At 41.2% G+C, this 21,751-nt stretch overlaps 1 protein-coding gene across 3 annotated transcripts in view; it reads right to left on the minus strand.

Moving 5' to 3' along the window:
* Nucleotides 1-6,382, minus strand: part of ZDHHC20 (zinc finger DHHC-type palmitoyltransferase 20) — a 70,991-nt gene extending 64,609 nt beyond the window's left edge. For all 3 annotated transcript variants that reach the window (XM_032838238.1, XM_032838237.1, XM_032838239.1), the window contains exon 1: nucleotides 6,182-6,382. In XM_032838238.1, coding sequence (XP_032694129.1) covers nucleotides 6,182-6,299 — 118 coding nt within the window. In that variant the 5' untranslated portion in view covers nucleotides 6,300-6,382. The remainder of the gene's footprint in view (nucleotides 1-6,181) is intronic.
* Nucleotides 6,383-21,751: the final 15,369 nt, after the last annotated feature.

Consider the following 21,751-nt stretch of genomic DNA (forward strand, 5'->3'; position numbering starts at 1 on the left):
TGCTATAATTGATAATACAGTTGTATATTTGAAAGTTGCTGAGAGTAAATCTTCAAAGTTTTCAACACAAGGAAAAAAAACATGAAACTATGTGTGGTTAATGGATGTTAACCAGACTTATTGTGGTGATTATTTTATTTAATTATGCCAAGTATATTTATGAATTAAATTACTGTGTTGTACACTTGAAACTAATATGTTATATGTCAATTATAACTCAATAAACAAAAACAAAAAAAAAAAGGGAAAAAAAGCCATAGATTTTCAGATTGAATTTAAAAAGCAAGACCTAACTATAGGCTGCTTATGAGTTTTTTTCTATTAAATGTTTGAAAAATCTGTCTGTGAAGCAACCAGGGCCTGCTGTTATCCTGAACAACAAAAAAAAGTTTTTTGAATTACCAACTGAATTTATTTATTAAGTAGAGAGTTATTAATATTTTATAATTTTTATGTTGTTTTTTGCTTTTGTTTTTAAGTAGGCTCCATGCCCAGCTTGAGCTTAATATAGGGCTGAACTCACAACCCTGAGATCAAGACCTGAGCTGAGACCAACATTTGGATGCTTAATTGATTGAGCCACCCAGGTGCCCCAAGAAATGCATTTTAAATATAAAGATATAAACAAGTTAAAATAAAAGGACAGAGAAAGACCTTCCATGCTAACAGTAATCAAAAGGAAGATTAGTGGACATGTTAATATCTGCCAAACTAGATTTCAAAGCAAATAATATCACCAGAGATAAGAAAGTCATTTCATAATGACAAAGGGTCAATTCACCAAGAGAACACTATTATCCTAAACATTGTAAGTACTTAATTGCAGAGCTACAAAATGCATGAAGCAAAAACTGACAGAACTACAAAGAGAAAGACACAACTCCATAATTATAATCATACCTCTCTCAAAAATTGATCGATAGAACAAACAGAAAATCAGCAAGATGCCTGGGTGGCTCAAGTTAGTTAAGCATCTGCCTTTGGCTCAGGTCATGATCCCGGGGTCCTGGGACTGACCCCTGCATCAGGCTCCCTGCTTTGGGGGAGACTGCTTCTCCCTCTCTCTCTGCCCCTTCCCCCCTGCCACTTCACCCCCTGTTCATGCTCTCCCAAATAAATAAATAATAAATAAATAAATAAATAAAATCCTAAAAAAGAAAAGAAAATCATCAAGAACATAGGAAATTTGAACAACACTGTCATCCAACTTGCCTTGACATCTATGGCACATTATGACATAACAGAAACTCTACCCAACAACAAACAGCAAAATACATTGCTGAATACAACAGAATATATTTTTCTCAAATACACATGAAATGCTTCTACTACAGACCACATTTCAGGCTGTCAAACAAGTCCTTTCAAATGTACTCATTTAAAATTTAGGGGTGCCTAGGTGGCTCAGCTGTTAAGTGTCTGCCTTTGGCTCAGGTCATGATTGGGCTCCATGCTTGGCAGGCCTGCTTCTCCCTCTCCTCCTCTCCCTACTTGTGTTTCCTCTCTTGCTGTGTCTCTGTCAAATAAAATCTTTAACAAAAAACTTACTCATTTAAAGGACTCAAGTCATGCAACGTATCTGACCACATAGAATTAAATTCAAAATCAGTACCAAAATGGTATCTGGAAAATCCTCAGATAACTGCAAATTAGCATACTACTAAAATAATCCATGGGTCAAAGATGAGATAATGAATTTAGAAATATTTTAGAAATTCTAAATTCATTAGAAAAATGAATTTAGAAAATAATTTTAATTGAATGAAACTAAAAAACATGTAAATACTGATGGAATGTGAATAAAGCTGTATTTATGAGTAAATTTGTAGGACTAAACACAAGAAAGGACTAAAATCTGTGACTTCAGTTTCCACATTAAGAAACTAGAAAAAGGGGCGCCTGGGTGGCTCAGTGGGTAAAGCCTCTGCCTTTGGCTCGGGTCATGGTCTCAGGATCCTGGGATGGAGCCCCATGTCAGGCTCCCTGCTCAGCGGGGAGCCTGCTTTCCCCTCTCTCTCTCTGCCCACTGCTCTGCCTACTTGTGATCTCTCTCTCTGTCAAAGAAAAATAATCTTAAAAAAAAAAAAAAGAAACTAGAAGAAGAGTAAATTAAACCCAAAGTAAAAGAAGGAAAGGAACAATAATTATCAGACAAGAAATCAGTAAAAAGGAAAACAAAATAATAGCGAAGAATCAATGAGGGACACTTGAGTGGCTCAGTTGTTAAGCATCTGCCTTAGGCTCCAGTTATAATACCAGCCCCATATTGGGCTCCTGGCTCAGCAGAAAGCCTGCATCTCCCTCTTCCACTCCCCCTGCTTGTGTTCCTTCTCTTGCTGTCTCTCTCTGTTAAATAAATAAAATCTTGGGCGCCTCGGTGGCTCAGTGGGTTAAGCCGCTGCCTTCGGCTCAGGTCATGATCTCAGGGTCCTGGGATCGAGTCCCGTATCAGGCTCTCTGCTCGGCAGGGAGCCTGCTTCCCTCTCTCTCTCTCTCTGCCTGCCTGTCTACTTGTGATCTCTCTCTGTCAAATAAATAAATAAAATCTTTAAAATAAATAAATAAATAAATAAAATCTTAAAATCTTAAAAAAAAAATCAATGATATCAAAAGCTGGTTGTTTTGAAACCAATAAAAAACACTGGAATCAACTCTGGCAAGACACTGTGCTCAATGTTGATATTTAAGCTATTTATCCTGTCTCATTCTAAATTTGAAGAAATTATGAAGGAGACACAGGAATATTAGCTATATGGCCTCAGTGGTCATACTTCTACTCTACATATGTCTCTCTGAAGAGATGAGGCATATCCATCCATAGGCAAACCACATAACTCCTTCACACAACAGTTTTCTCAGAAGTAAAATAAATGAATTAGATCATCTCTAAAATCTTTTGGGCTCTAAGATCCTCTACATGTCAAATAAGAGGTACATATCTACTGACAACTCTAAATAACCTGAACAAGATGTCCTGATAAAAACCCGAGGGGCGCCTGGGTGGCTCAGTGGGTTAAAGCCTCTGCCTTCAGCTCAGGTCATGATCCCAGGATACTGGGATTGAGCCCTGCATCGGGCTCTCTGCTTGGCAAGGAGCCTGCTTCCTCCTCTCTCTCTGCCTGCTTCTCTGCCTTCTTGTGATCTCCGTCTGTCAAATATATAAATAAAGTCTTTTTTTTTATATATATTAAGATTTTATTTATTTATCCGACAGAGAGAGAGAGATCACAAGCAGGCAGAGAAGCAGGCAGAGAGAGAGGGGGAAGCAGGGTCCCTGCCGAGCAGAGAGCCCGATGTGGGGCTCGATCCCAGGACCCTGGGATCATAACCTGGGCAGATGGCAGAGGCTTAACCCACTGAGCCACCCAGGCGCCCCTAAATAAAGTCTTAAAACAAAAACAAAAACAAAACCCTGAATTTAGCACTTTCCTCCAAAATAACCATCTTGACCAAAGTGTAAAAGTTGATCAATCCACCCATAAATTTGTATGTTTCAATAGCAATCTCGGGAGAAAATAAAAATCTGTGTTATGAAAAGATAAACATATAAAAGTAGCTTAAAGGATACTTTTATTATGAAAGTGAAAGAGCCTTGGGGTGCCTGGGTGGCTCAGTGGGTTAAAGCCTCTGCCTTTGGCTTGGGTCATGATCCCAAGGTCCTGGGATCTGAGCCCCTGCATTCAGCTCTCTGCTCAGCGGCGAGCCTGCTTCCCCCTCTTTGCCTGCCTCTCTATTTGTGATCTCTGTCAAATAAATAAATAAAACCTTTAAAAAAAAAAAGAAAAGAAAGTGAATGAATCTTTATGCTGATTCATACAGTCCAGTAATACTGCAGACTTCCAAATTTTCCCTAGTTAACCTCAGATAACTTAGAATTATTAAGTGAAGGCCCTATATAAGACCTTTTACTACTGAATATTTTAAAATTCTGTCAAGCATTGGGCCTTAATTGGTGCAGAATGTTTTAATTTAATGAAATCCTGGGGTATGATCTCTAAAGGATGGGCCTAATGCCTAACTGAAGTCATGATCTCCAAAAAGGGGAACTACTTAACCCCACCTATTATCCACCTCCAATCATGGAACAAACAATTACAGTTTCAGTGACTCACTACAAGTTACATGTATAGTGTAAAGATGTGGATAACAGTGCAATAGCCACTCAATAACTGTGTGCTCTAACAAGGACCTATTTGCTCAGAGTCTCATTTCCTACATCTGTAGAAGATACCTATGCTCCGAGATATGAGGATTAAAGGAAAGAATGAATAAAATGTCCCCTCCATCTCCACTAGCACACAGCACTTCCGTATTCATATTCATTTCCCTTAGGTTTAACCTCACCTTTTGATTTTTTTTGACAAAAACTTTCTATAGGTTAGGCTGTGCAATTTCAACATAAACACACATTTTTAGTGTTTCTTCAGAAGCTTTATTTCAAAACCACTGTGTAATTAAGATAGGGTAGGAACAGTCTTCCAAATTAAATAAGAATTAAATAAGACTGATACAACTTTTGTAATAAATACCCACTTCAGAGTAAATAAAATCAAGTACCATCATGAACTGATGAGAATCCTATGATCACTATCATTTTTTGGAAGCAGCTTCAAGAAATACCTAAATCTAGTCAATTTTCATTGATTCAAATATTATTCAATAACATTCAACAGATTAACTCCACTATTATGTGGAAATGTATTCCACAACTAATTTATTCTGGGCCTATTTGCTGGGATAGTTTTCTTTAAAATTAAATATCCTATAGGTACAATATAATTTTCTTGAAGGTGATTATTTTCATTTGAAAACCTCTCCTCAAACCTTCTGAGCCAAAGCATTCTCTTTCATGTGCAGAACTGTTTTAACCAAGTCTTTGACAGTTGTACAAATCCAGAGCCACCCACAACTGGAGAAGTCCAGATTCTGCCACTTGCAAGTGGAGTGGGTGGTAAACTACTTTTCATTTCATACTATCAGTATCCATATACCTCTGGTGGCTCTTTTTTTTTTTTTTAAAAGTGTATATAACAAGGGTCCTTTAGAGAACAGTGACCTGGAGACTAAAACTAGATCGTTCTGGGATACCAAGGGACTGCTTTTACAAACACCACTTACCATTTGGTCCTCAACTGACAGGAAGAATTGGTATAAATATGAGCAGATCTACACAGAAGTGGAAAGCTAGAATAACCCTAAAATAGCTGCACACTCAAAGCCTATGAACAATTAACTTAAGGCAGAGCAACCAATCACTATCACAAACAAAGCAGGAGCCCTCAAACAATGTTTTGAGGACAACCAATTTCCTTCAATCTCAACGGCTATGTATTCAAATCTGTATCTTAAATCTTTGAAGTGTACTGTGGTGTTACTCCTTTCTTACTCCAGGGAAGCTGGTGAGAAACTGAATTGGCAGTCATGAAAATAAAACAAAACCTTAAAATCTGAGGATGAAAGAAATATAAACCTCCATAATACATAGCCAAGATAAAAAGAGAATCAGCCTACAGGTCATCTCGTTCTTTCGGTGTTAACATAACATTTTGTATAAGTTACTGGATTCAGACTTGAAAGAAATGAACTTGAAAATGGGTCAGTGCCACCAAACATCAGAAGCGGGCGCTCATCTGTCTTCTATGGCTAACCTGCGGTCAGCACGCGACAACGAAAAGACCACCTGCCTTCCCCCACCCACCAGCCGGCTCTTCAGGTAACACGCTTTTCTTCTCACGCTGTTAAGGCAATCTAAGAGGAACAGATTTCTTTATTTTAAAACATTAACAAAGCAAAGAATGCAACACGCGCGCGCACGTACACACGTATACACACACAACTTCTACGAGGCTCATCTCCTCCGTTCGAGGACAACCCGTCTCAAAGCATTCCACCTTAGGAGAACGAGACGCCCGCGGGGGACCGCAGACCCCAGGACGCTATCACCGCCTTGCTCTGCTCGGACCTCGGCCCGGGCAGCGCGGCTCTGCGCGGGGTGTAGCGTACGCCCGAAGGCCAGGCCGCGCCGGGCCGCGCCGCACCACCGTGACAAAGCCACGAGCGCCACGGCCTGCTTCCCCCCGGGCCTGGGCCGGACCCCCGTGGCCCGGCAAGGGCAGACGCAGGCCGGCGGGGCGCAGAGGCCCGGCCTTCCGCCCGGCCCCGGCCCCCGCCTGGTACTCACACACGCACAGCTCCACCACGTACGCATAGTAGGACCAGACGACCACGAAGGTGATGAAGAGCACCGGCACCCAGCCCACGCTGCGCTGGCAGCAGCGCCAGAATGTCCACGGCGCCATGTTCCGCTGGCGGCTACTGCACCCAGCGCCCCACTGAAGAGGGGAGCGCCAGGCGCCCGGCGGCGGCGGCGGTGGCGGTGGCGGCGGCGGCGGCGGCGGCGGCGGCAGCAACTCCAGCGCTCTGGGCCGCTCCTCGCCCAGGTGCCCCGCCTCCGAGACGGAGCCCGCGGAAGAGAAGATGGGAGTCCCCCTCATGACTCCTCCCCTCGCCGCGCCGGGCCAGGTCCCGCCCCGGCCCTGCATCCCACCGCCCCCCACCCTCTCCCACCCTCGCCCACGCCCTCCCCACCTCCGCCCGCCGCAGCCCGCGCCGCGCCTCCGGGGGCGGGGCCCGGGCGTGGGGGCGGGGCTTCCGTTGGGAACCGCTCTTGGGGCGTGGCGGAATGGGGGAGGAGAGGAGGAACCGAGTACGGAGTGGTCCACGAGACGAAAGACACTTCCTCGATGGCTGACAGAGAGGAAGGGCTTTTGCGGATCGCGTCTCACGTCGGGAGGCTGCTGAAAATGACTCCTTGTCTGATTCGTGGGCCTTGGCCTCTCCGTACAGAACTTGTTCTCCTGGGGTCTTTCGGCCTCTGACCAGTTGGGGCTCGTTTTCGAACAGGGCCAGACCGTGCCCCATCCAACGTGCGGGCAAGGAATGTATATTGTTATAAGCTCCTCCAGTGATTCCGAATGTGCATCTCAGGTTAAGAACCCATATTCTTTGCAGTAATTTGCTCCGTGTTTCAGGCGGAACTGACAGATGAAAACCCCTTTCTGAGCATTCCTCCCCAGGCGAAGGAGGCGCACCGGGGACCCCCAGGAGGCTATCATTTTTCAAAGATGGAAATGGTAGATGTCCGTGATTTAGGATGGAAGCCATGTGATGTCTTTCAGTTTGTCTATGTGCTGCCGAAGCGAGCACAGTGTCTGCCAGTTTGATTTGAAACCCAGAAGGGGAGCAACAACCCTCTCCCTGCCCCCCAAACGACTACTGAAATTTCGAGTTTATTTACAACTGGAGGATCTTGCTAAATAATGCCTGTAGTCATAACAGCCTAGAAACATCACTGTGAAGACATCATAATACAAGGTCAGAAGCATTACAAGTAATTCCAAGCTGCTTTTCCAGTCTCATGTCTCTTCCGGTTAGACTGAGATTTTAATTAGCTACTGCTCACTAACATCTTCATGAAGGGGATTCCCCCTTTTATAGTGTGATGTAAAGGTAGTGAAAGCAAATAATATTTAACCACAGCACACCAGGGTTAGAAATAATAAAGGTTGTATGAAATATTTTGTCCTTCCAGATTTTGTGTCTTCAAAGTCATGTTAGTGGCGAAACTGACAGTAGGTTAAAGGCATTAGGATGGATCAAATTCCGATTGTTTCCAGAGAGGATGCTTGGGAGGGTTAGGCTTCAGGCTAGAATTTGGATAGACGCAAAGACCCTAACTTAAAGCCTTTTCTCTTTCTGCCATCTATGTATGTAAAAATCATCCTCTTAAAGTTCAGCACAAGTGCCATGTCTTCCAACAGCCATTCTTAATCTGGAAATGATTCATTTCTGTTGTGCAATTTTGCTTATAATACATGTATAAGTTTCCTAGAGCTGCCATAACAAAGTACTGCAAACTGATGGCTTAACACAACATAAGATTATTGTCTCACAGTTTCGAAGGTTCGAAGTCCTAAGAGGATAGCAGGGCTATCTTCCTGAAAACTATAGGGGTTAATCCTTGCCCATTTCCTAGCTTCGGGTAGCAGCCTCCAGTCCTCAGCATTCCTTGGCTTGGAGCTAGATCACTCCAATCACTGCCTCTACTGTCACAGGATGTTTTCCCTTCCTGTGTCTGTATCTCTCTGTCTTTTCTCTATTGGATTAAGGGTCCACTCTACTCCAGTATTACCTCATCTTAACTAATTACATCTGTAAAGATCCTATTTGCAAATAAGGTCCCATTCTAAAGCACTGGAGGTTAAGACTTCAACATATCTTTTGGGAACACAATTCAACCTACAACAACACACACATTTTTTAAAAAGATTTCATTTATTTATTTGACAGAGAACACAAGTAAGCAGAGCAGCAGGCAGAGGGAGAGAGAGAAGCAGGCTCTCCATTGAGTGGGGAGCCCTATGCAGGGCTCAATCCCGGGACCCTGGAATCATGACCTGAGCCGAAGGCAGACACTTAACCAACTGAGCCACCCAGACACCCCAACACACATATTTTTTATGGTAATTGTAAATGTCACCTTGCCTACTACCTTGTGAGATCCTTGAAAGTAGAAGGTATTTTACATATCCTGTTTTCTCTACAGTGCCTTGCAAATCAGAAATATTCAATAACTGTATCTTGAATGGACATTTGAAGGCTTCTGCTGTGTTTGCTAAACTTCCTAACTCTTAAAGTCGCCAGATCACATTAGTTTCTGATTTCTTAATGATTGTCATGTGTTCTAAGAAGCTATTGATTCTTTATGGGATCTAGAGAATATTTCTGATCTATTTCCTTGTCCTGAGACCAATCCAGTGAGGATGCACGTTTTTAGGAAGGTAGTAACATTTTCATTCTTTTGAGAATGTTTCCATCTTTTTTTTAAAAAGTCCTTTTAAATTTTTATTTATGAGAATGATTCTGTCTTAAATGACTAGACATGAGTTAATGTTCCTTTGCCTGTAATCAATAAGAGCCAGCAACTTAAATTTCTTCTTTCCTTGTCCATATTAGGCTGGTGATTTTACACCATCTCTGCTACTGATCGTGACAGTGAAGCATCATTTAAAGACTTTAAGCAGGGTAGCGATGTGAATGGAATTACATTTTATAACAACCCCCCTGCCTTAATGGGAAGAATGGATTGGAGGAAAGAAAGACTAGAGACAGAGAAACCAGTTAGGATGCTGTTGCAAGAGATACGGTGGCCTGAACTTGGGTGTGGCAGTGAAGAAAGTGATAAGAAAGCTATTTAGAGCTTCTGATCAACTTTGACATGCCCAACTCCACTCCAAAAACATAATAAATAATAGATATAAATCTAAAAATAGAAAATCAATCAGACAAACTGAGACTCAAACCTATGCCGACTTCTATCCTCCTAGCCCTCAATAAAGGAAGCAGAAAAAAGTGCTCAACCCCTAGCTAGGATCATGGCTTTTAAAAGAGACTGGAGGCCACACTGTAGCTCCCTGACCTGGAAGTCGACCAAACAGCCAGCTGCCCTTGTGACTCAATATACCATCAGCCAGGAACCTCAAAATGCCATTCTAAGTTTTAGTTTTGAAATAAAAGCTGGAGAAGAATAAGGACAATTTGAAGCATCTATGAAACCACCCAACAGAGTTTAGGGAAACCAGTGAAAGAAAGAGTGAAGAAGAAAAAAACACAAACTCACAAATTCAGAATCAAATAACAATGCCAAAACACAGAAAGAAATCTAATGCTAAGAAAGAACAAGAACAAAAACAATCAGAACTTGAATTCACTCAAAATAAAATTAATTTTATGAAGCAGTCTTAAAAAGACTTCTCAAACAATATATGGCATGCCCAAAGAGGTAAAAGAAGGAATAACTTCTATCTAAATAAAACAAGAAATTGTGAAATACACAAAATAATAAAAATGGAAAAAGAGCAGGTGGATTTGAAAAATAACCATTTAGAAATCTTCAAAATAATAAAATATTCTTCTCAAAAACTCAATAGATAATGTAATCTGGATACCAGAGAAGGGGGTGTTTAGAAAGTTGGAAGACAGTGCCTCCTGCAAAACACAACACAGACAGTTTTAATATGGAAAAACACATATATTCACAGGCTTCAACATAAATTTCTATTAAAAGTTCCAGAAGATGGTGCGCCTGGGTGGCTCAGTGGGTTAAGGCCCCTGCCTTCGGCTCAGGTCATGATCCCAGAGTCATGGGATCAAGCCCCGCATTGGGCTCTCTGCTTGGCAGGGAGCCTGCTTCCGCCTCTCTGCCTGCTTGTGATCTCTATCTGTCAAATAAATAAATAAAATCTTTAAAAAAAAAAGTTCCAGAAGAGACTGAGAAGAATATTAAAGAAACAAGTTTTGAAAAAATTAATTTCAGAATTGAAAAAAGACCTAAGTCTTATGGCAAAGGGTCACTTGAATATCAACCAGAATAAATAATGATAAATCTTTCCCAAGACACAGAGTGGTGAAACTGTTGAACATTTAGGATAAAGAGAAAACTCTTACAGAATTCCAGGAATAAAAGTCAAAGTACCAAAGGAACACTAATTAGACAGACAGCTGACTCCTCACCAGCAATAACAGATGCCAGAAGACAAAGAAGTAATATTTTCAAAGTGCTGAGGGAAAATAATTAATATCCTTAAATTGTATGGCCAGAGAGACCATCACTTAAGAGTAAAGACAAATTGGGGCACCTGGGTGACTTAGTCAGTTAAGTGTCTGCCTTGGGCTCAGGTCAAGATCCCAAGGTCCTGGGATCGAATCCTGCATCTGGCTCCCTACTCTGTAGGTAGCCTGTTTCTCGAACCTCTCCCTGGTAGCCTGCCATTCCCCCTCCTTTTGCTTGCTCTGTGTCTGTTAAATAAATAAAATCTTTAAAAAATAATAAAAGACAAATTGAAAAAGCAATTAATGGAATAGGAGCAAATATTTGCAAATCATATATCAGATAAGAGATTGATATAAAGTATATATAAAGAACCCCTACAACTCAACAACAGCAAAACAAAACAATTCCATTAAAAAGTGGGCAAAGGATTTGAACAGGTATTTTTCCAGACAGATACATACAAACAATTGATAAGACACTCAACGAACTAATCATTAGGAAAATGCAAAACTAAACAAAAATGAGATACCACTTTATACCAATGAGGATGGCTATTATAAAACAAACAACAACAAAAGCAGAAAATAACAAATTTTGAGGTTATGAGGACATTTGGAACCCTTGTGTGTTGCTGTTGGGAATATAAAATTGTTTAGCTGCTGTGGAAAACATATGGCAATCCCCCCAAAAATTAACCACAGGATTATCATACGATCTACTTCTGGTATATGCCCACAGAAATGAAAATAGTGACTCACGCAGATATTTGTACACCCATTTTCAAAGATTTTATTTATTTATTTGACAGACCGAGATCACAAGTAGGTGGAAAGGCAGGCAGAGAGAGGGGAGGAAGCAGGCTCCTTGCTGAGCAGAAAGCCCTGTGTGGGGCTCTATCCCAAGACCCTGGGATCATGATCTGAGCCAAAGGCAGAGGCTTTAACTCACTGAGTCACCCAGGCCCCCCTGTATACCCATTTTCATAGCAGCATTATTCACAGTTGCCGAAAGGTGACAATGAAGACACTATCTAAACATTCATCTTATCATTTCTGAACTTTAGAGGTCCTATCATCTGCAGGCATGGCTGGACAAACCAAGGAACACAACAGCCCAGGCTCAAGGGATGAGAAAACTTGCCTATCATTCAAAGGAACCTGTAGGACAAGTAGTTACTAGAGATTTATCATCACCAACCGTACCTAATGAAATCTCTAACATGAAGAATAAAGTTATTTTTTAGATTCCAAGTCTCTTGAGATGGTAAAGATCTTCAGGGACCTTGATGAGGTGGCACCAGAATGCCTGCTCCCATGACGTCATGGGCCGCCAATCAACTGCACCCACCTTCCCAGGAGACTCTTGCCCCTGTCAGCTAGGATGCAGGAGGGAGTTATTTAGATCAGAGGCTGAAATCTATCAGCAGGAGGGAGCAAGGGGAAAGGACAAAAACAGGGAAGGAATGTGTTTTGTTTTGCAGTTCCCACTAAGGAGCTGCTTAGCTAGGTGTTTTGCCTGATAGCCCCTTATGTGAGTGAGTTTGAGGTGATTTGGAGCTGAAGACCTACCCAGAAGCCCCCCTGAGTTGTCCCAAAATTACCTGTAGCTCATTATAATACCAAGATCTCCTCATATGGGTTGGGTTTTCCACCGTTTTTTGAATATCCAATGTATGTTGACATGCTAGACATGTGCAAGTGAACCAAAGTGCCTAAATAATAGAATATGCATAGGTTCCTTAATGTATGGACAAGCTCCCTTCCCCCACCACCTAATACACTGAATGAAATTTCCTGTACTAACCCTATGGTGAAACAGTACCTTGAAACCTATTTCCCTGTCTTCTAACTTGTAATAAGTAATAAAAGTCCTTTGCTTTCAACACTTCCTCAGGCTGTGTTCAATTTAATGGACCCTAAGCAGTGAGCCCCTTGAGTTCGGCTACAATAGCAACCCAAGTATCCATTGTCAGAAGAATGGATAAACAAAATGTGATATATACATACCGTGGAATATCATCCAGCCATAAGAAGAAAGGAAATTCTGACACATGCTACAACATAAATGAATCTTAAGGACATTATGCTTAAGTGAAATAAACCAGTCACAAAGCGACAAATAATGTGTGATTCCACTTATGTAAGGTACCTAGAAGGGTCAAATTCATAGAGACAAAAAGAAAAATGGTGGTTACCGGGGTCTCAGGAGAGGGAAAATAGGAATTATTGTTTGATAGGTATGGAGTTTCAGCTGCAGAAGATGAAAAGTTCTGGTACTTTTCATCTTCTGATACTTAGTACCCCTGACCTGCACACTTAAAAAAGGTAAATTTTATGTTGTGTATTATATTTTGTCACAATAAAAAGAGTGGAGGCAAAGTAAAGACATTTTCAGACATGAAAACTAAGAAAACTTACCACCTACAGACTCTCACTGAAAGAGCTATTAGGTGACCTATTTGAGCACGTAGAATAGTGATCAGAAAGAAGGTATTCGAAACAAGAAACAGTGGTGAATACAGCCGTTGGTAAAGTATGTTTTTGAATTTAATTGTAACTAATGCAAAAGCTTAAAACAATCTTCTTTTATGTTTAAAAAAGAGTAAAAGGAAAGCTCTGGCCAGTGGTAACCAGATGAGGGAGCGGATGGTACATAGAGGTAATTAGATGTTAAGCTTGGTGAGAGGAAAAAAAAAATACAAAAAAACAAAACAAAACAAAACAAAACCATAAAGGCCTGAGATATAAGGAAAACCATTTTAGATTTCTTTTTAAGTCAGCATGACTGTACATAAACTTTGTATAGTCTGATTTATGGCCCATCAAGCATACATATATGGTGCACCTACTTTGTAAATAAGTAGCCTAAAGGGAAACCATCTTGTCCTTAAGATATTGATCAATGCTCCTACTCTCTGCCTTTCTTGAGGTTACACTTGTGATTACTGCCTCTATGCTAATCTATAATCTTTTGAGCTTTTATAAGATTGAAAAAAGATAAAATCCTGTAAAACTGTTCATTCTTCAGAGCATGTTCTTCCCTGTGAAGAATATGTTTTCCTGGCAGCTGCCTAACTTGGGATCAAATAAAACTCTCTGACTTTTAGAGATTCAAAAAAGTCTGTTCATTTTGTGTGGAAAAGCTTCTTTTAGTCACAAACTGGAGATGAATAGTGAATAATTTTGTTAGAAAAAAATTTAAATATGTATGCTCAAGGGTATTCACTGAAAGAATAGAAATACAATTTCTAACTTATAAACTATTAGAATAGCAGTTGAGAAAATAGAGAAAAGTTCTTCAGTCCAAAAGAAGATAGGAAAAGAGAGGGAAAAAAGAAGAGGATTAGAAACAGAAAACTTATATGAAATAAGAAAGCTAAAATCAACTAGATAAGTAACTACAATTAATATAAACAGAGTAAACACTAAATTTTTTTAACATAAAAGTGCTTGGGAAAAAACTAGAAGGAAAATGTTAGCAGCAGCAATTGCTTTGATATTTTCCACAGTTCTGCAAAAACATACTTTTATATGTGATCATTTTTAAAAAGAGGAAAATCCCTGGCATACAGGAATGGGTAGTAATTAATACTCATTAAAAACGTCAAGATAGGTGTTGGGGAGGAATAATTTTCTTCTCCCCTGAGGGTCCTTCTAGCTAGACTGCGAATCAAATTGACGCAAGACCGATTAACAGGAGAAAATCAAATTTAATAGCATACATAAGGGGAATCCACACAGACATGGAAATTCCAAAGGCAGTGAGGAAACATGAAGTTAAATAGGAGCTAAGGAGAAGGGTTGAGGTTTGAGGATACAAAGGGAAGGAAGACCTTTAAGGAGGTGAGAGGAGATGTTTGGAAAACTTTGCCCTATTAGGCAGATACGTTTCTTAGGTAAAGAGGAATATGTCAACAGCTCTCTTGTGGTACAGATGGTGGGCAGCTGAGGGGGAGGTAAATAACTTCCCCTGAATCTGCTGGGTTTCGATTGCTTTTAACCCCAAATAATCTTCATGCCAAAGTGGCCCAGGCTGCCCTTGGGGCAGGCTGCCCTGGACCCCCACTCAGGCCTTTGTCTTGGCTTTCTTATTGTAGTGAGAATGAATCTTACCACAGTCTTTTGAATATGTCAGGCCATCCAAGTGTAGGGGATAGGCTGAAACACATGAAAAAACAAAGCCTTGTTTCCCTATTTCTACTGAGAATAAAACAATATTCTTTGAGGATTTAAGAATGACTGTGTCTTGCTTTAGGAGCAAATGAGTTGGGGAAATTTACAAATCCTCATTCTTTACTGATGCATTCAGAGGAGAGAGAGGGAGCAGGGGCAAGGTTGGGGGCAGGGCAGTAAAAAGAGGGTGGTGGGCAGCTGCTTCGGGAAGCAGAGTCATCACTTAAGGCTGGGGGCCTGCTTCCCTCACTCAGTTGACTTGTCTCCCAGTAAGTCTTGTGTCTGCATTAGCTCATCCACCTCCCATCTGCTCTTCCCACACTGACCTCCTCCAATCCATTTTTACATATTCATTCATTCCTTTACTCACTCATTTAGTAAACATTTTCCGACTGCCTGCTTTGTGCCAGGTACTATTCTAAGTGGAACAGGGACAAAATCTTGGCTCACATGCAGTTTTTCTTCTATTGTTCTTTCTTGTATTCTGTTCACCTCCATGCCATGGTTGGAGTGAGCCCTTAGAAAATAAAATCTTATCAACACATTAAATGATTTGAAAGATGTCTGATGGGGGCTTCCCACATACCCCCACCTTTTCTCAGCTCTTTCTTTCCAGCTTTCTCTGGGCCTAACACCCTTACTCACTTACTCACTTCCCTCTTTCCCCCATGGCTTCTTTCCTTCCCCTTGAACCTCCAGGCTTCCTCAGGTCCTGGCAATTCTGTTCTGTCTGCATATTCCCCCCACAAATTGTCCACTCCGTCCTCCTCACCCTGGTATTTCCCATCCTTCCTTTAGACCTGGCTCAATCCTGCCTCAGGGGAGCCTTCCCTGAATCCTCCTGTGTCCTGGCCTGGTTGTTAATGGGTTAGGTCCAGTTCTTAGGGGACCAACTTCTCCTCTGCAGACCACATCTTTGTCGAATGTAAAAGTAACATTCTATTACCTATTACTTAAACAGCAGACATGCGGTATGCATTAGTAGAGATGGATTCCAGCTTCTGGTGGCTTTTTTCCCTTTTCTTCTTTAATCTTTTTATTGCAAAATAATTTTAAATTTGCAGAAAAGTTATTAAGATAGTATAGAGAGTTCCTATATAACCTTCACCCAGCTTCCCTTACTGTTAGTATGTTACATAACCGTGCCATATTTATCAAAGCTAAGAAATTCACATTGGCACAACACTTCTAACTAAACTACAGACTGGTTTTTACCGGTTTTCCTTTTACCGGTAATTTCCTGTCCCAGGATTTGCATTTAGTTATCGTGTCCTCTTCGTCTCCTTCTGTACACTCAAACTGCAGTAGGTGACTGACGTCAGCCTTCTGTGACTATCTCAAGTGACCTCAAGAAAATACCCAAAACAGGAAGAACCGGGAAACCAGTTAAGTAGAAGCATGCAGGCAATCCTTTTGAACCATCAGATATGATAGAAGCATAATGTTTAAGATGACCTAAAGGTCTTTCTTGTGTCTACATGGAAATCAGAAAACCTTAATTTTTGCAACCAGAGTATATTTTGTGAAGCACAAGTATTTGGAGAACTGCTTACTGGCACGTACACCCCTTTACTTTTTTAAATATAAACTCCTTTATAACTAACAAGCCTTGGATCAGTTCTTCGAGCAATCTGAAGGAGTGTCTCCCAGGCTACAGTCCTCAGTAACACAAGGAATCAGGTCTTCCTTACCTACTCGGAGGTCGGCTTTCAGTCAACAATTCTTTCTCCGACTTTTCTCCAACTTCCTTTGGTTTGCATGAAAAACACTTTTGAGAAGGACTCATGAGGTATTTTGGGGAATACTCCTCAATTTGGTTTTGTCTGATGCTCTACCATGACTAGACTGGGGTTATGAGATTTGGGGAAGGAAACCACAGAGATGATGTGCCTTTCTTGTCATGTCACGTCAGGGTGGGCATGATTTCACGGGTGATACTAGTGTCACTAGTGTATACTAGTGTATAATGATACTAAACATCCACTAGGGTAAGATGCTATCTCTACTGTAAAGCCACGGGTTTCCCCTTTCCCTACACTATTCACTGGAAAACAGTCATTAAATCTGGCCACACTCCAAGGACAGGGAATTAAATTCTACCTCCTGGAGAGAGGAATGTCAAAGACTGTGTGGACATCTAGTCAAACCATTACAGTGATTAGTAAGTATTTTGGGGGAGGTACTTTGAGGCTATACCAATACCCTGTTTCTCTGTGAGGTTTCTCCCATTAGTTTTAACGTCCCTCTGGGGACCTAGGCTGCAGCAAGGCCTTTTTCTTTGCGGCATAGTTGACTAATGATCTGTTTCTTGACTAATGAAATGTGGCCAAAAAGGGAGTCCAGAGATTTAGTTGTCATGGTGGGATGACAGATTCCTGCCCATGATTACTCTAAGAGTTTCTGGTTTGGTTACATTTATGTTTGCACATCTGGAAGTCTGTCCCCCAGAAAGCTTCCTTGGCCACTTGTTCATCAATCAGACCAGGTATGTGTTACTGCTCACGCGTAGGTTACAGAGAAAAGTCTGGGCTTGGCTGTTGCCGTTGGAAACATTGATTGACTCCTTATGAGAGAAGAGCAGGTTTTTAACAAATGTTACACAACTCCACAGTCTCTGCTGCAGTGATAGCTCTCTATGATTTGGATTAAGAGCTGACAAGTTCTTGGAAAACAAAAGCAGAGAAGACACACCATGCTAGACAGGAGATGGGTAGACGCCAAGGTCTTGTGTGGGTGAGTGTGTGAATGTGACTGTGTGTGTATGAGTGCGAGTGTGTGTGTGTGTGTGTGTGTGTGTGTGTAGGGGGTTCAGCATTTGGAACTGCCCTGTAGTCATGCAGTTTGTCTATGTAAAATTCCTGTATAATACGCTCAGGTACCTGTCCTATGGGTGATTATTTAATTAAAAACAGTCACTCTCCCCAGACTATAAACTTTTTGAAAGCATGAGTAAGTTCTGTTTTGCTTACCACAGAAAGCCCCGAGCATTGCCAGGGACCTAAAAGGCACAAAATCGCATTAACTGAACAAATGAATGACACGTACCCTAGAACTATGGATGTCCGTGCTTTCCCAATTTTTCTTGAACTCCCCATAACTTCAGTCACGGAGGCAATCTTGTATAGGAAGGTTATATTCTCTGGTGTTATTAGAATAGAGTTATAGTTTGTATTATGGGGTAAAAAACATTCGTGGACTAGCCTAGGGATTGACCTTTGGCAGCACTATTCAGGATAAACTGACTTTGAGCAGAGTAGAAAAAAGATACATTGTGGAGTTCGTGATATTTGCACTCAAATCCTAGCTTCATCACTTGTGATCTATGTAGTGTTGTAGAATTTATGTCAGCTCCCTGAGACTCACTTTCTTCTTTTGTATAACGGGGGGTAATAGCATCTATCTCATAGCATGTGTTGTGAAGAATAGATGAAATTTTAAGCACAATGTATGCCTGTGGGTATATATGTAACATATGTAAAACAAAGTACATATATCCTTGTATGTATATACACATATGTATATAAGCACATATATTCTAATATGTATATGTGATCCCATCTATCTTTCTATGTATCATCTATCTATATTATTATCTGTAATTCCTGCTATGTAGTCGCAATGTCAGTTCAGGTTTTTCAGTATTTCAACAGAGAAAAGGTAATGTTAAGGAATGGGTCAAACAAGTGTTAGAGAACTAAAAAAGCAAAGGGCGACACAGAGAAAGTACCTGTACCAAAAGTTACTGCTCCTAAGACCAGGGGCACAAAGGGAAGAGATTAGGGGTCTCAGAGTCTGGAAGCTTCAGGGAAAAGGCCCTGTCCTGCTCAGAGAGGGGGCACCTGCCAGTCAGTGCTCGTCCTCCAGGACACAGTGAGCTTGGTTCTGGAAGGTTCAAAACAATCACAACAAAAGCCAGAGCCTGGTACCAACCGCTGCCAGGGCAGAGGCTGTGACTGCGGGAACACAACCAGGACAGCCTTGCAGAGCCTTCCAACAAAGGGGAAACAGGCTTTGCAGTGTCTGCCCAGCATCAGAGAGCAGAGCATATGGAGGGGAGGGGTTGGAGCTGAGAGACAATAGCTTAGTGACCAGCAGAATCGTGTAACTTCATTTGATTCATTCCTCATTTTGACAGCCGCCTAGAATTCCATGGTACAACTGTAGCACAGTATATTAATTCATTTTCATGGCGCTGTATATTCAAGTTGGGGCCCAATTTTTCTCATTTGAAATGATGCTGCAATGAGCATCCCTTTAGTACTCTTTGGTTTCTAAAACTTTGTAGTTGGGGAAAGCTTTATGACATTCTGCAAACAATAATCGAGTTATTAATTAATACTTTTTTCTGCAATATTGAGGATCTAAATATTATGTAAATCTAGGTGGTATCAATGTTATAAGCAAGATATTTTCTCCCGTTTCCATCTTTTTGGAAAGAAAACTTTTCTAGAAGGAGAACTAGCACCTAGCTAAGTGCATCAAACAGAGCAGGTCTCAGTAAAGGTTTGAGTCTAAGGCTGCTGAAGAAATAACCCGCCCAATTACAAGTGTCACCTAGTGATTCCAGAGATTAATTTTCTTCCTCCTGAATGTAACCTATCACAAACAGCACATGTTAGTGGTAAATATGGTAACGCACTGTATTTATTTCTCTAAGACCTGGTAAATATTTAGTTTAGGCGTGTTGGTCCAAAGTCAGTCCAAAGTCAGTTCAAAGTCTCCTACAGTGCTTCTCCTTCAATAAGGAAGTCCTCTTTGAAATGTTCTGTAATTTTCCGTACATTTGCTTGGTTTTTCTATTAAAGATCATGCTTGGTGCTCAAGGCAGATAAAACATTTCGGAAAAGCAAGACTGCCATCTTGTGGAACATTCATATTTAGTTTTTTTTTGTTTCTTTCTTTCTTTCTTTTTTTTTTTTTTTTTTAATGATTTTAAATGAATTCTAGAGCTACTACAAATGATTTGCGGGATTGTCCTGAGCACGGTGTGAAGGCATGCACACGAATTGTGTCTTTCCACAATGTCAGCTTTATTCAATCGTAAAGCAAAGTTAAATCACAATGATAAAGCAGGTTCAGGATTCCAGACTCAATGACATTTCACCATGTGATTAAACTTGGCTTCTTACGCAGCACACAGAGGAGGACTGAAGATAAGCCACACAACGAATAAGCTAACAGAAGGGTGCAGGAAGTTAAGGAACTAAATGTGAAGTCAGTCAGGGGGCACAGAGCTGAGATAAGGCCTCCGTGTGGTCCTGGTCAACTCCTACTGCTTCTGATGTTCAAGCAGGGAAGACTCCCGGTTCTGTTCCCAGATCCATGGCGGTCGCCTTTTTTAAGTGGTCAGACATAGAGGGCTCAGGCCTGAAGAGTCTGACAGTTTGCTGCCAAAATCCTCCCCTTTTTAAAGGGATTTCATCTGTTTGAGGTCTCTGCAGACCTCTGGTTCTATTCGTATCAGTTCTGGGGTGTGATCTGATGCTGGTCCTGTCGATAACTCCTTAAGTGCTTGTGTCATTGTTTGACACAGGCTCCCACTTGACATGAGAGACTCCATTTTGCTCTCTCCAAGGATTCTTTAAAATTTTCTCACTACTTCTTCTTCTTCTTCTTCTTCTTTTTTTTTTTTTTACATTTCATCCTTTTGATATTGGGGTGGTATTGGTGTTGATTTGCACCCCAGCTTTTGAGCACAGGTAATTTGCACTAAACAAAACCTAACCCCTCCTGTCCTGTGCTGCCTTTATCTGTTTGCCTGTTTTCTTATTTGCATCAAACTCCAATTTTCTAGTTTGTCTTCCAGTTCCCAGGTAACATCTTTTAACCATTACAGTTTTGAGGTAAATATCTGCCACTTATGAGGAGAGGGGAGAGAATGTGGAGTTAACTCTCTAAAGGTGGCATTCAGCTCAGCTGTTCAACATGTGATTTGTTGATATTGGTTCTGCTTTTCGTTGGAACAACGTTGGCAGAGAGGCTGCAGCCTGGAGAAAGTTTTCACATATCATAAAGAGAAGGATTCCAGGCACTAGTGCTTCTATTGATATATGGGATACCTGAGGGCTTAGAAAGGAAGACCCAAGGACTGAAAGGGCTGGGAGCTGAAGGCCTAGCTGCCTGCTCTCTGCTTACCCAAATTTTCCTACTATTTCACCTCTTGGCCCCATATAAAAGTATAAAACATGCCCTACCAAGAGGAGGAAAAAAATCAGACATACGAATCAAATTAAAACCTTATACACAGCTCTTCATTTATTGCATGCTATTGTGAAATGTATTGGTGAAAAAGGGTTAAGTATATTGAACTTTTGGAGTAACTTGCTCAACTGTATCTTTTTTTTGGCCAATTTCTTTAAAGTTTCCCTAAAACTTATTTGTAAGTTTCACCCTGCTCCTCCAGCATGGAGTACTAGTATGCCCTGCATGCCTCTAGAGTCCAAAACTGGTTTTAGCTTATAGAATTTCAACTTGAGGAGAAAGAATGTACTGTGCATCTGTCCCATACTTTTACACTCTTCTCAAAGCAGTAACCCCTTTTAGAAAAGGCCGTCTTCCAACCACGCAGACTCCCAGAAGCTGCCATGTTCGTACAGACCCCACCTTCCTGGCTGCAGTTGATTGGTCTGGGATGGAACCGAGCCAGATGGTCAGCCAATCAGCACCTTTCCCAGGAGTTCCTGAATTTCACAGAGAGCAGCATTGGTCCTTCTCTGGTGCATGCGCAGTGGAAGAAAATGAAATGGATACACAGGCAGAGCCGAGCAAAGGATTGTGAAAGTACTAGTGGTTTTCAAGTCCTTCGGTGGAGTTTTTCTAAGTTCCATCAGCTCCTCTGACCTTCCCAAGGGTTGACTATGTGAGACACCTCTATGTGCTTTCATTAAATTCTTCTTTTGTTTGACCTATTTCAGACTAGCTTTCTACTGTTTGTGTCCGAGAGTCCTAATGAATACACATGGGAAGG

The sequence above is a fragment of the Lontra canadensis genome, unplaced genomic scaffold (genome assembly GCF_010015895.1).
Source record: "Lontra canadensis isolate GAN:19392208 unplaced genomic scaffold, GSC_riverotter_1.0 scaffold103, whole genome shotgun sequence".
Taxonomy (NCBI): domain Eukaryota; kingdom Metazoa; phylum Chordata; class Mammalia; order Carnivora; family Mustelidae; genus Lontra; species Lontra canadensis.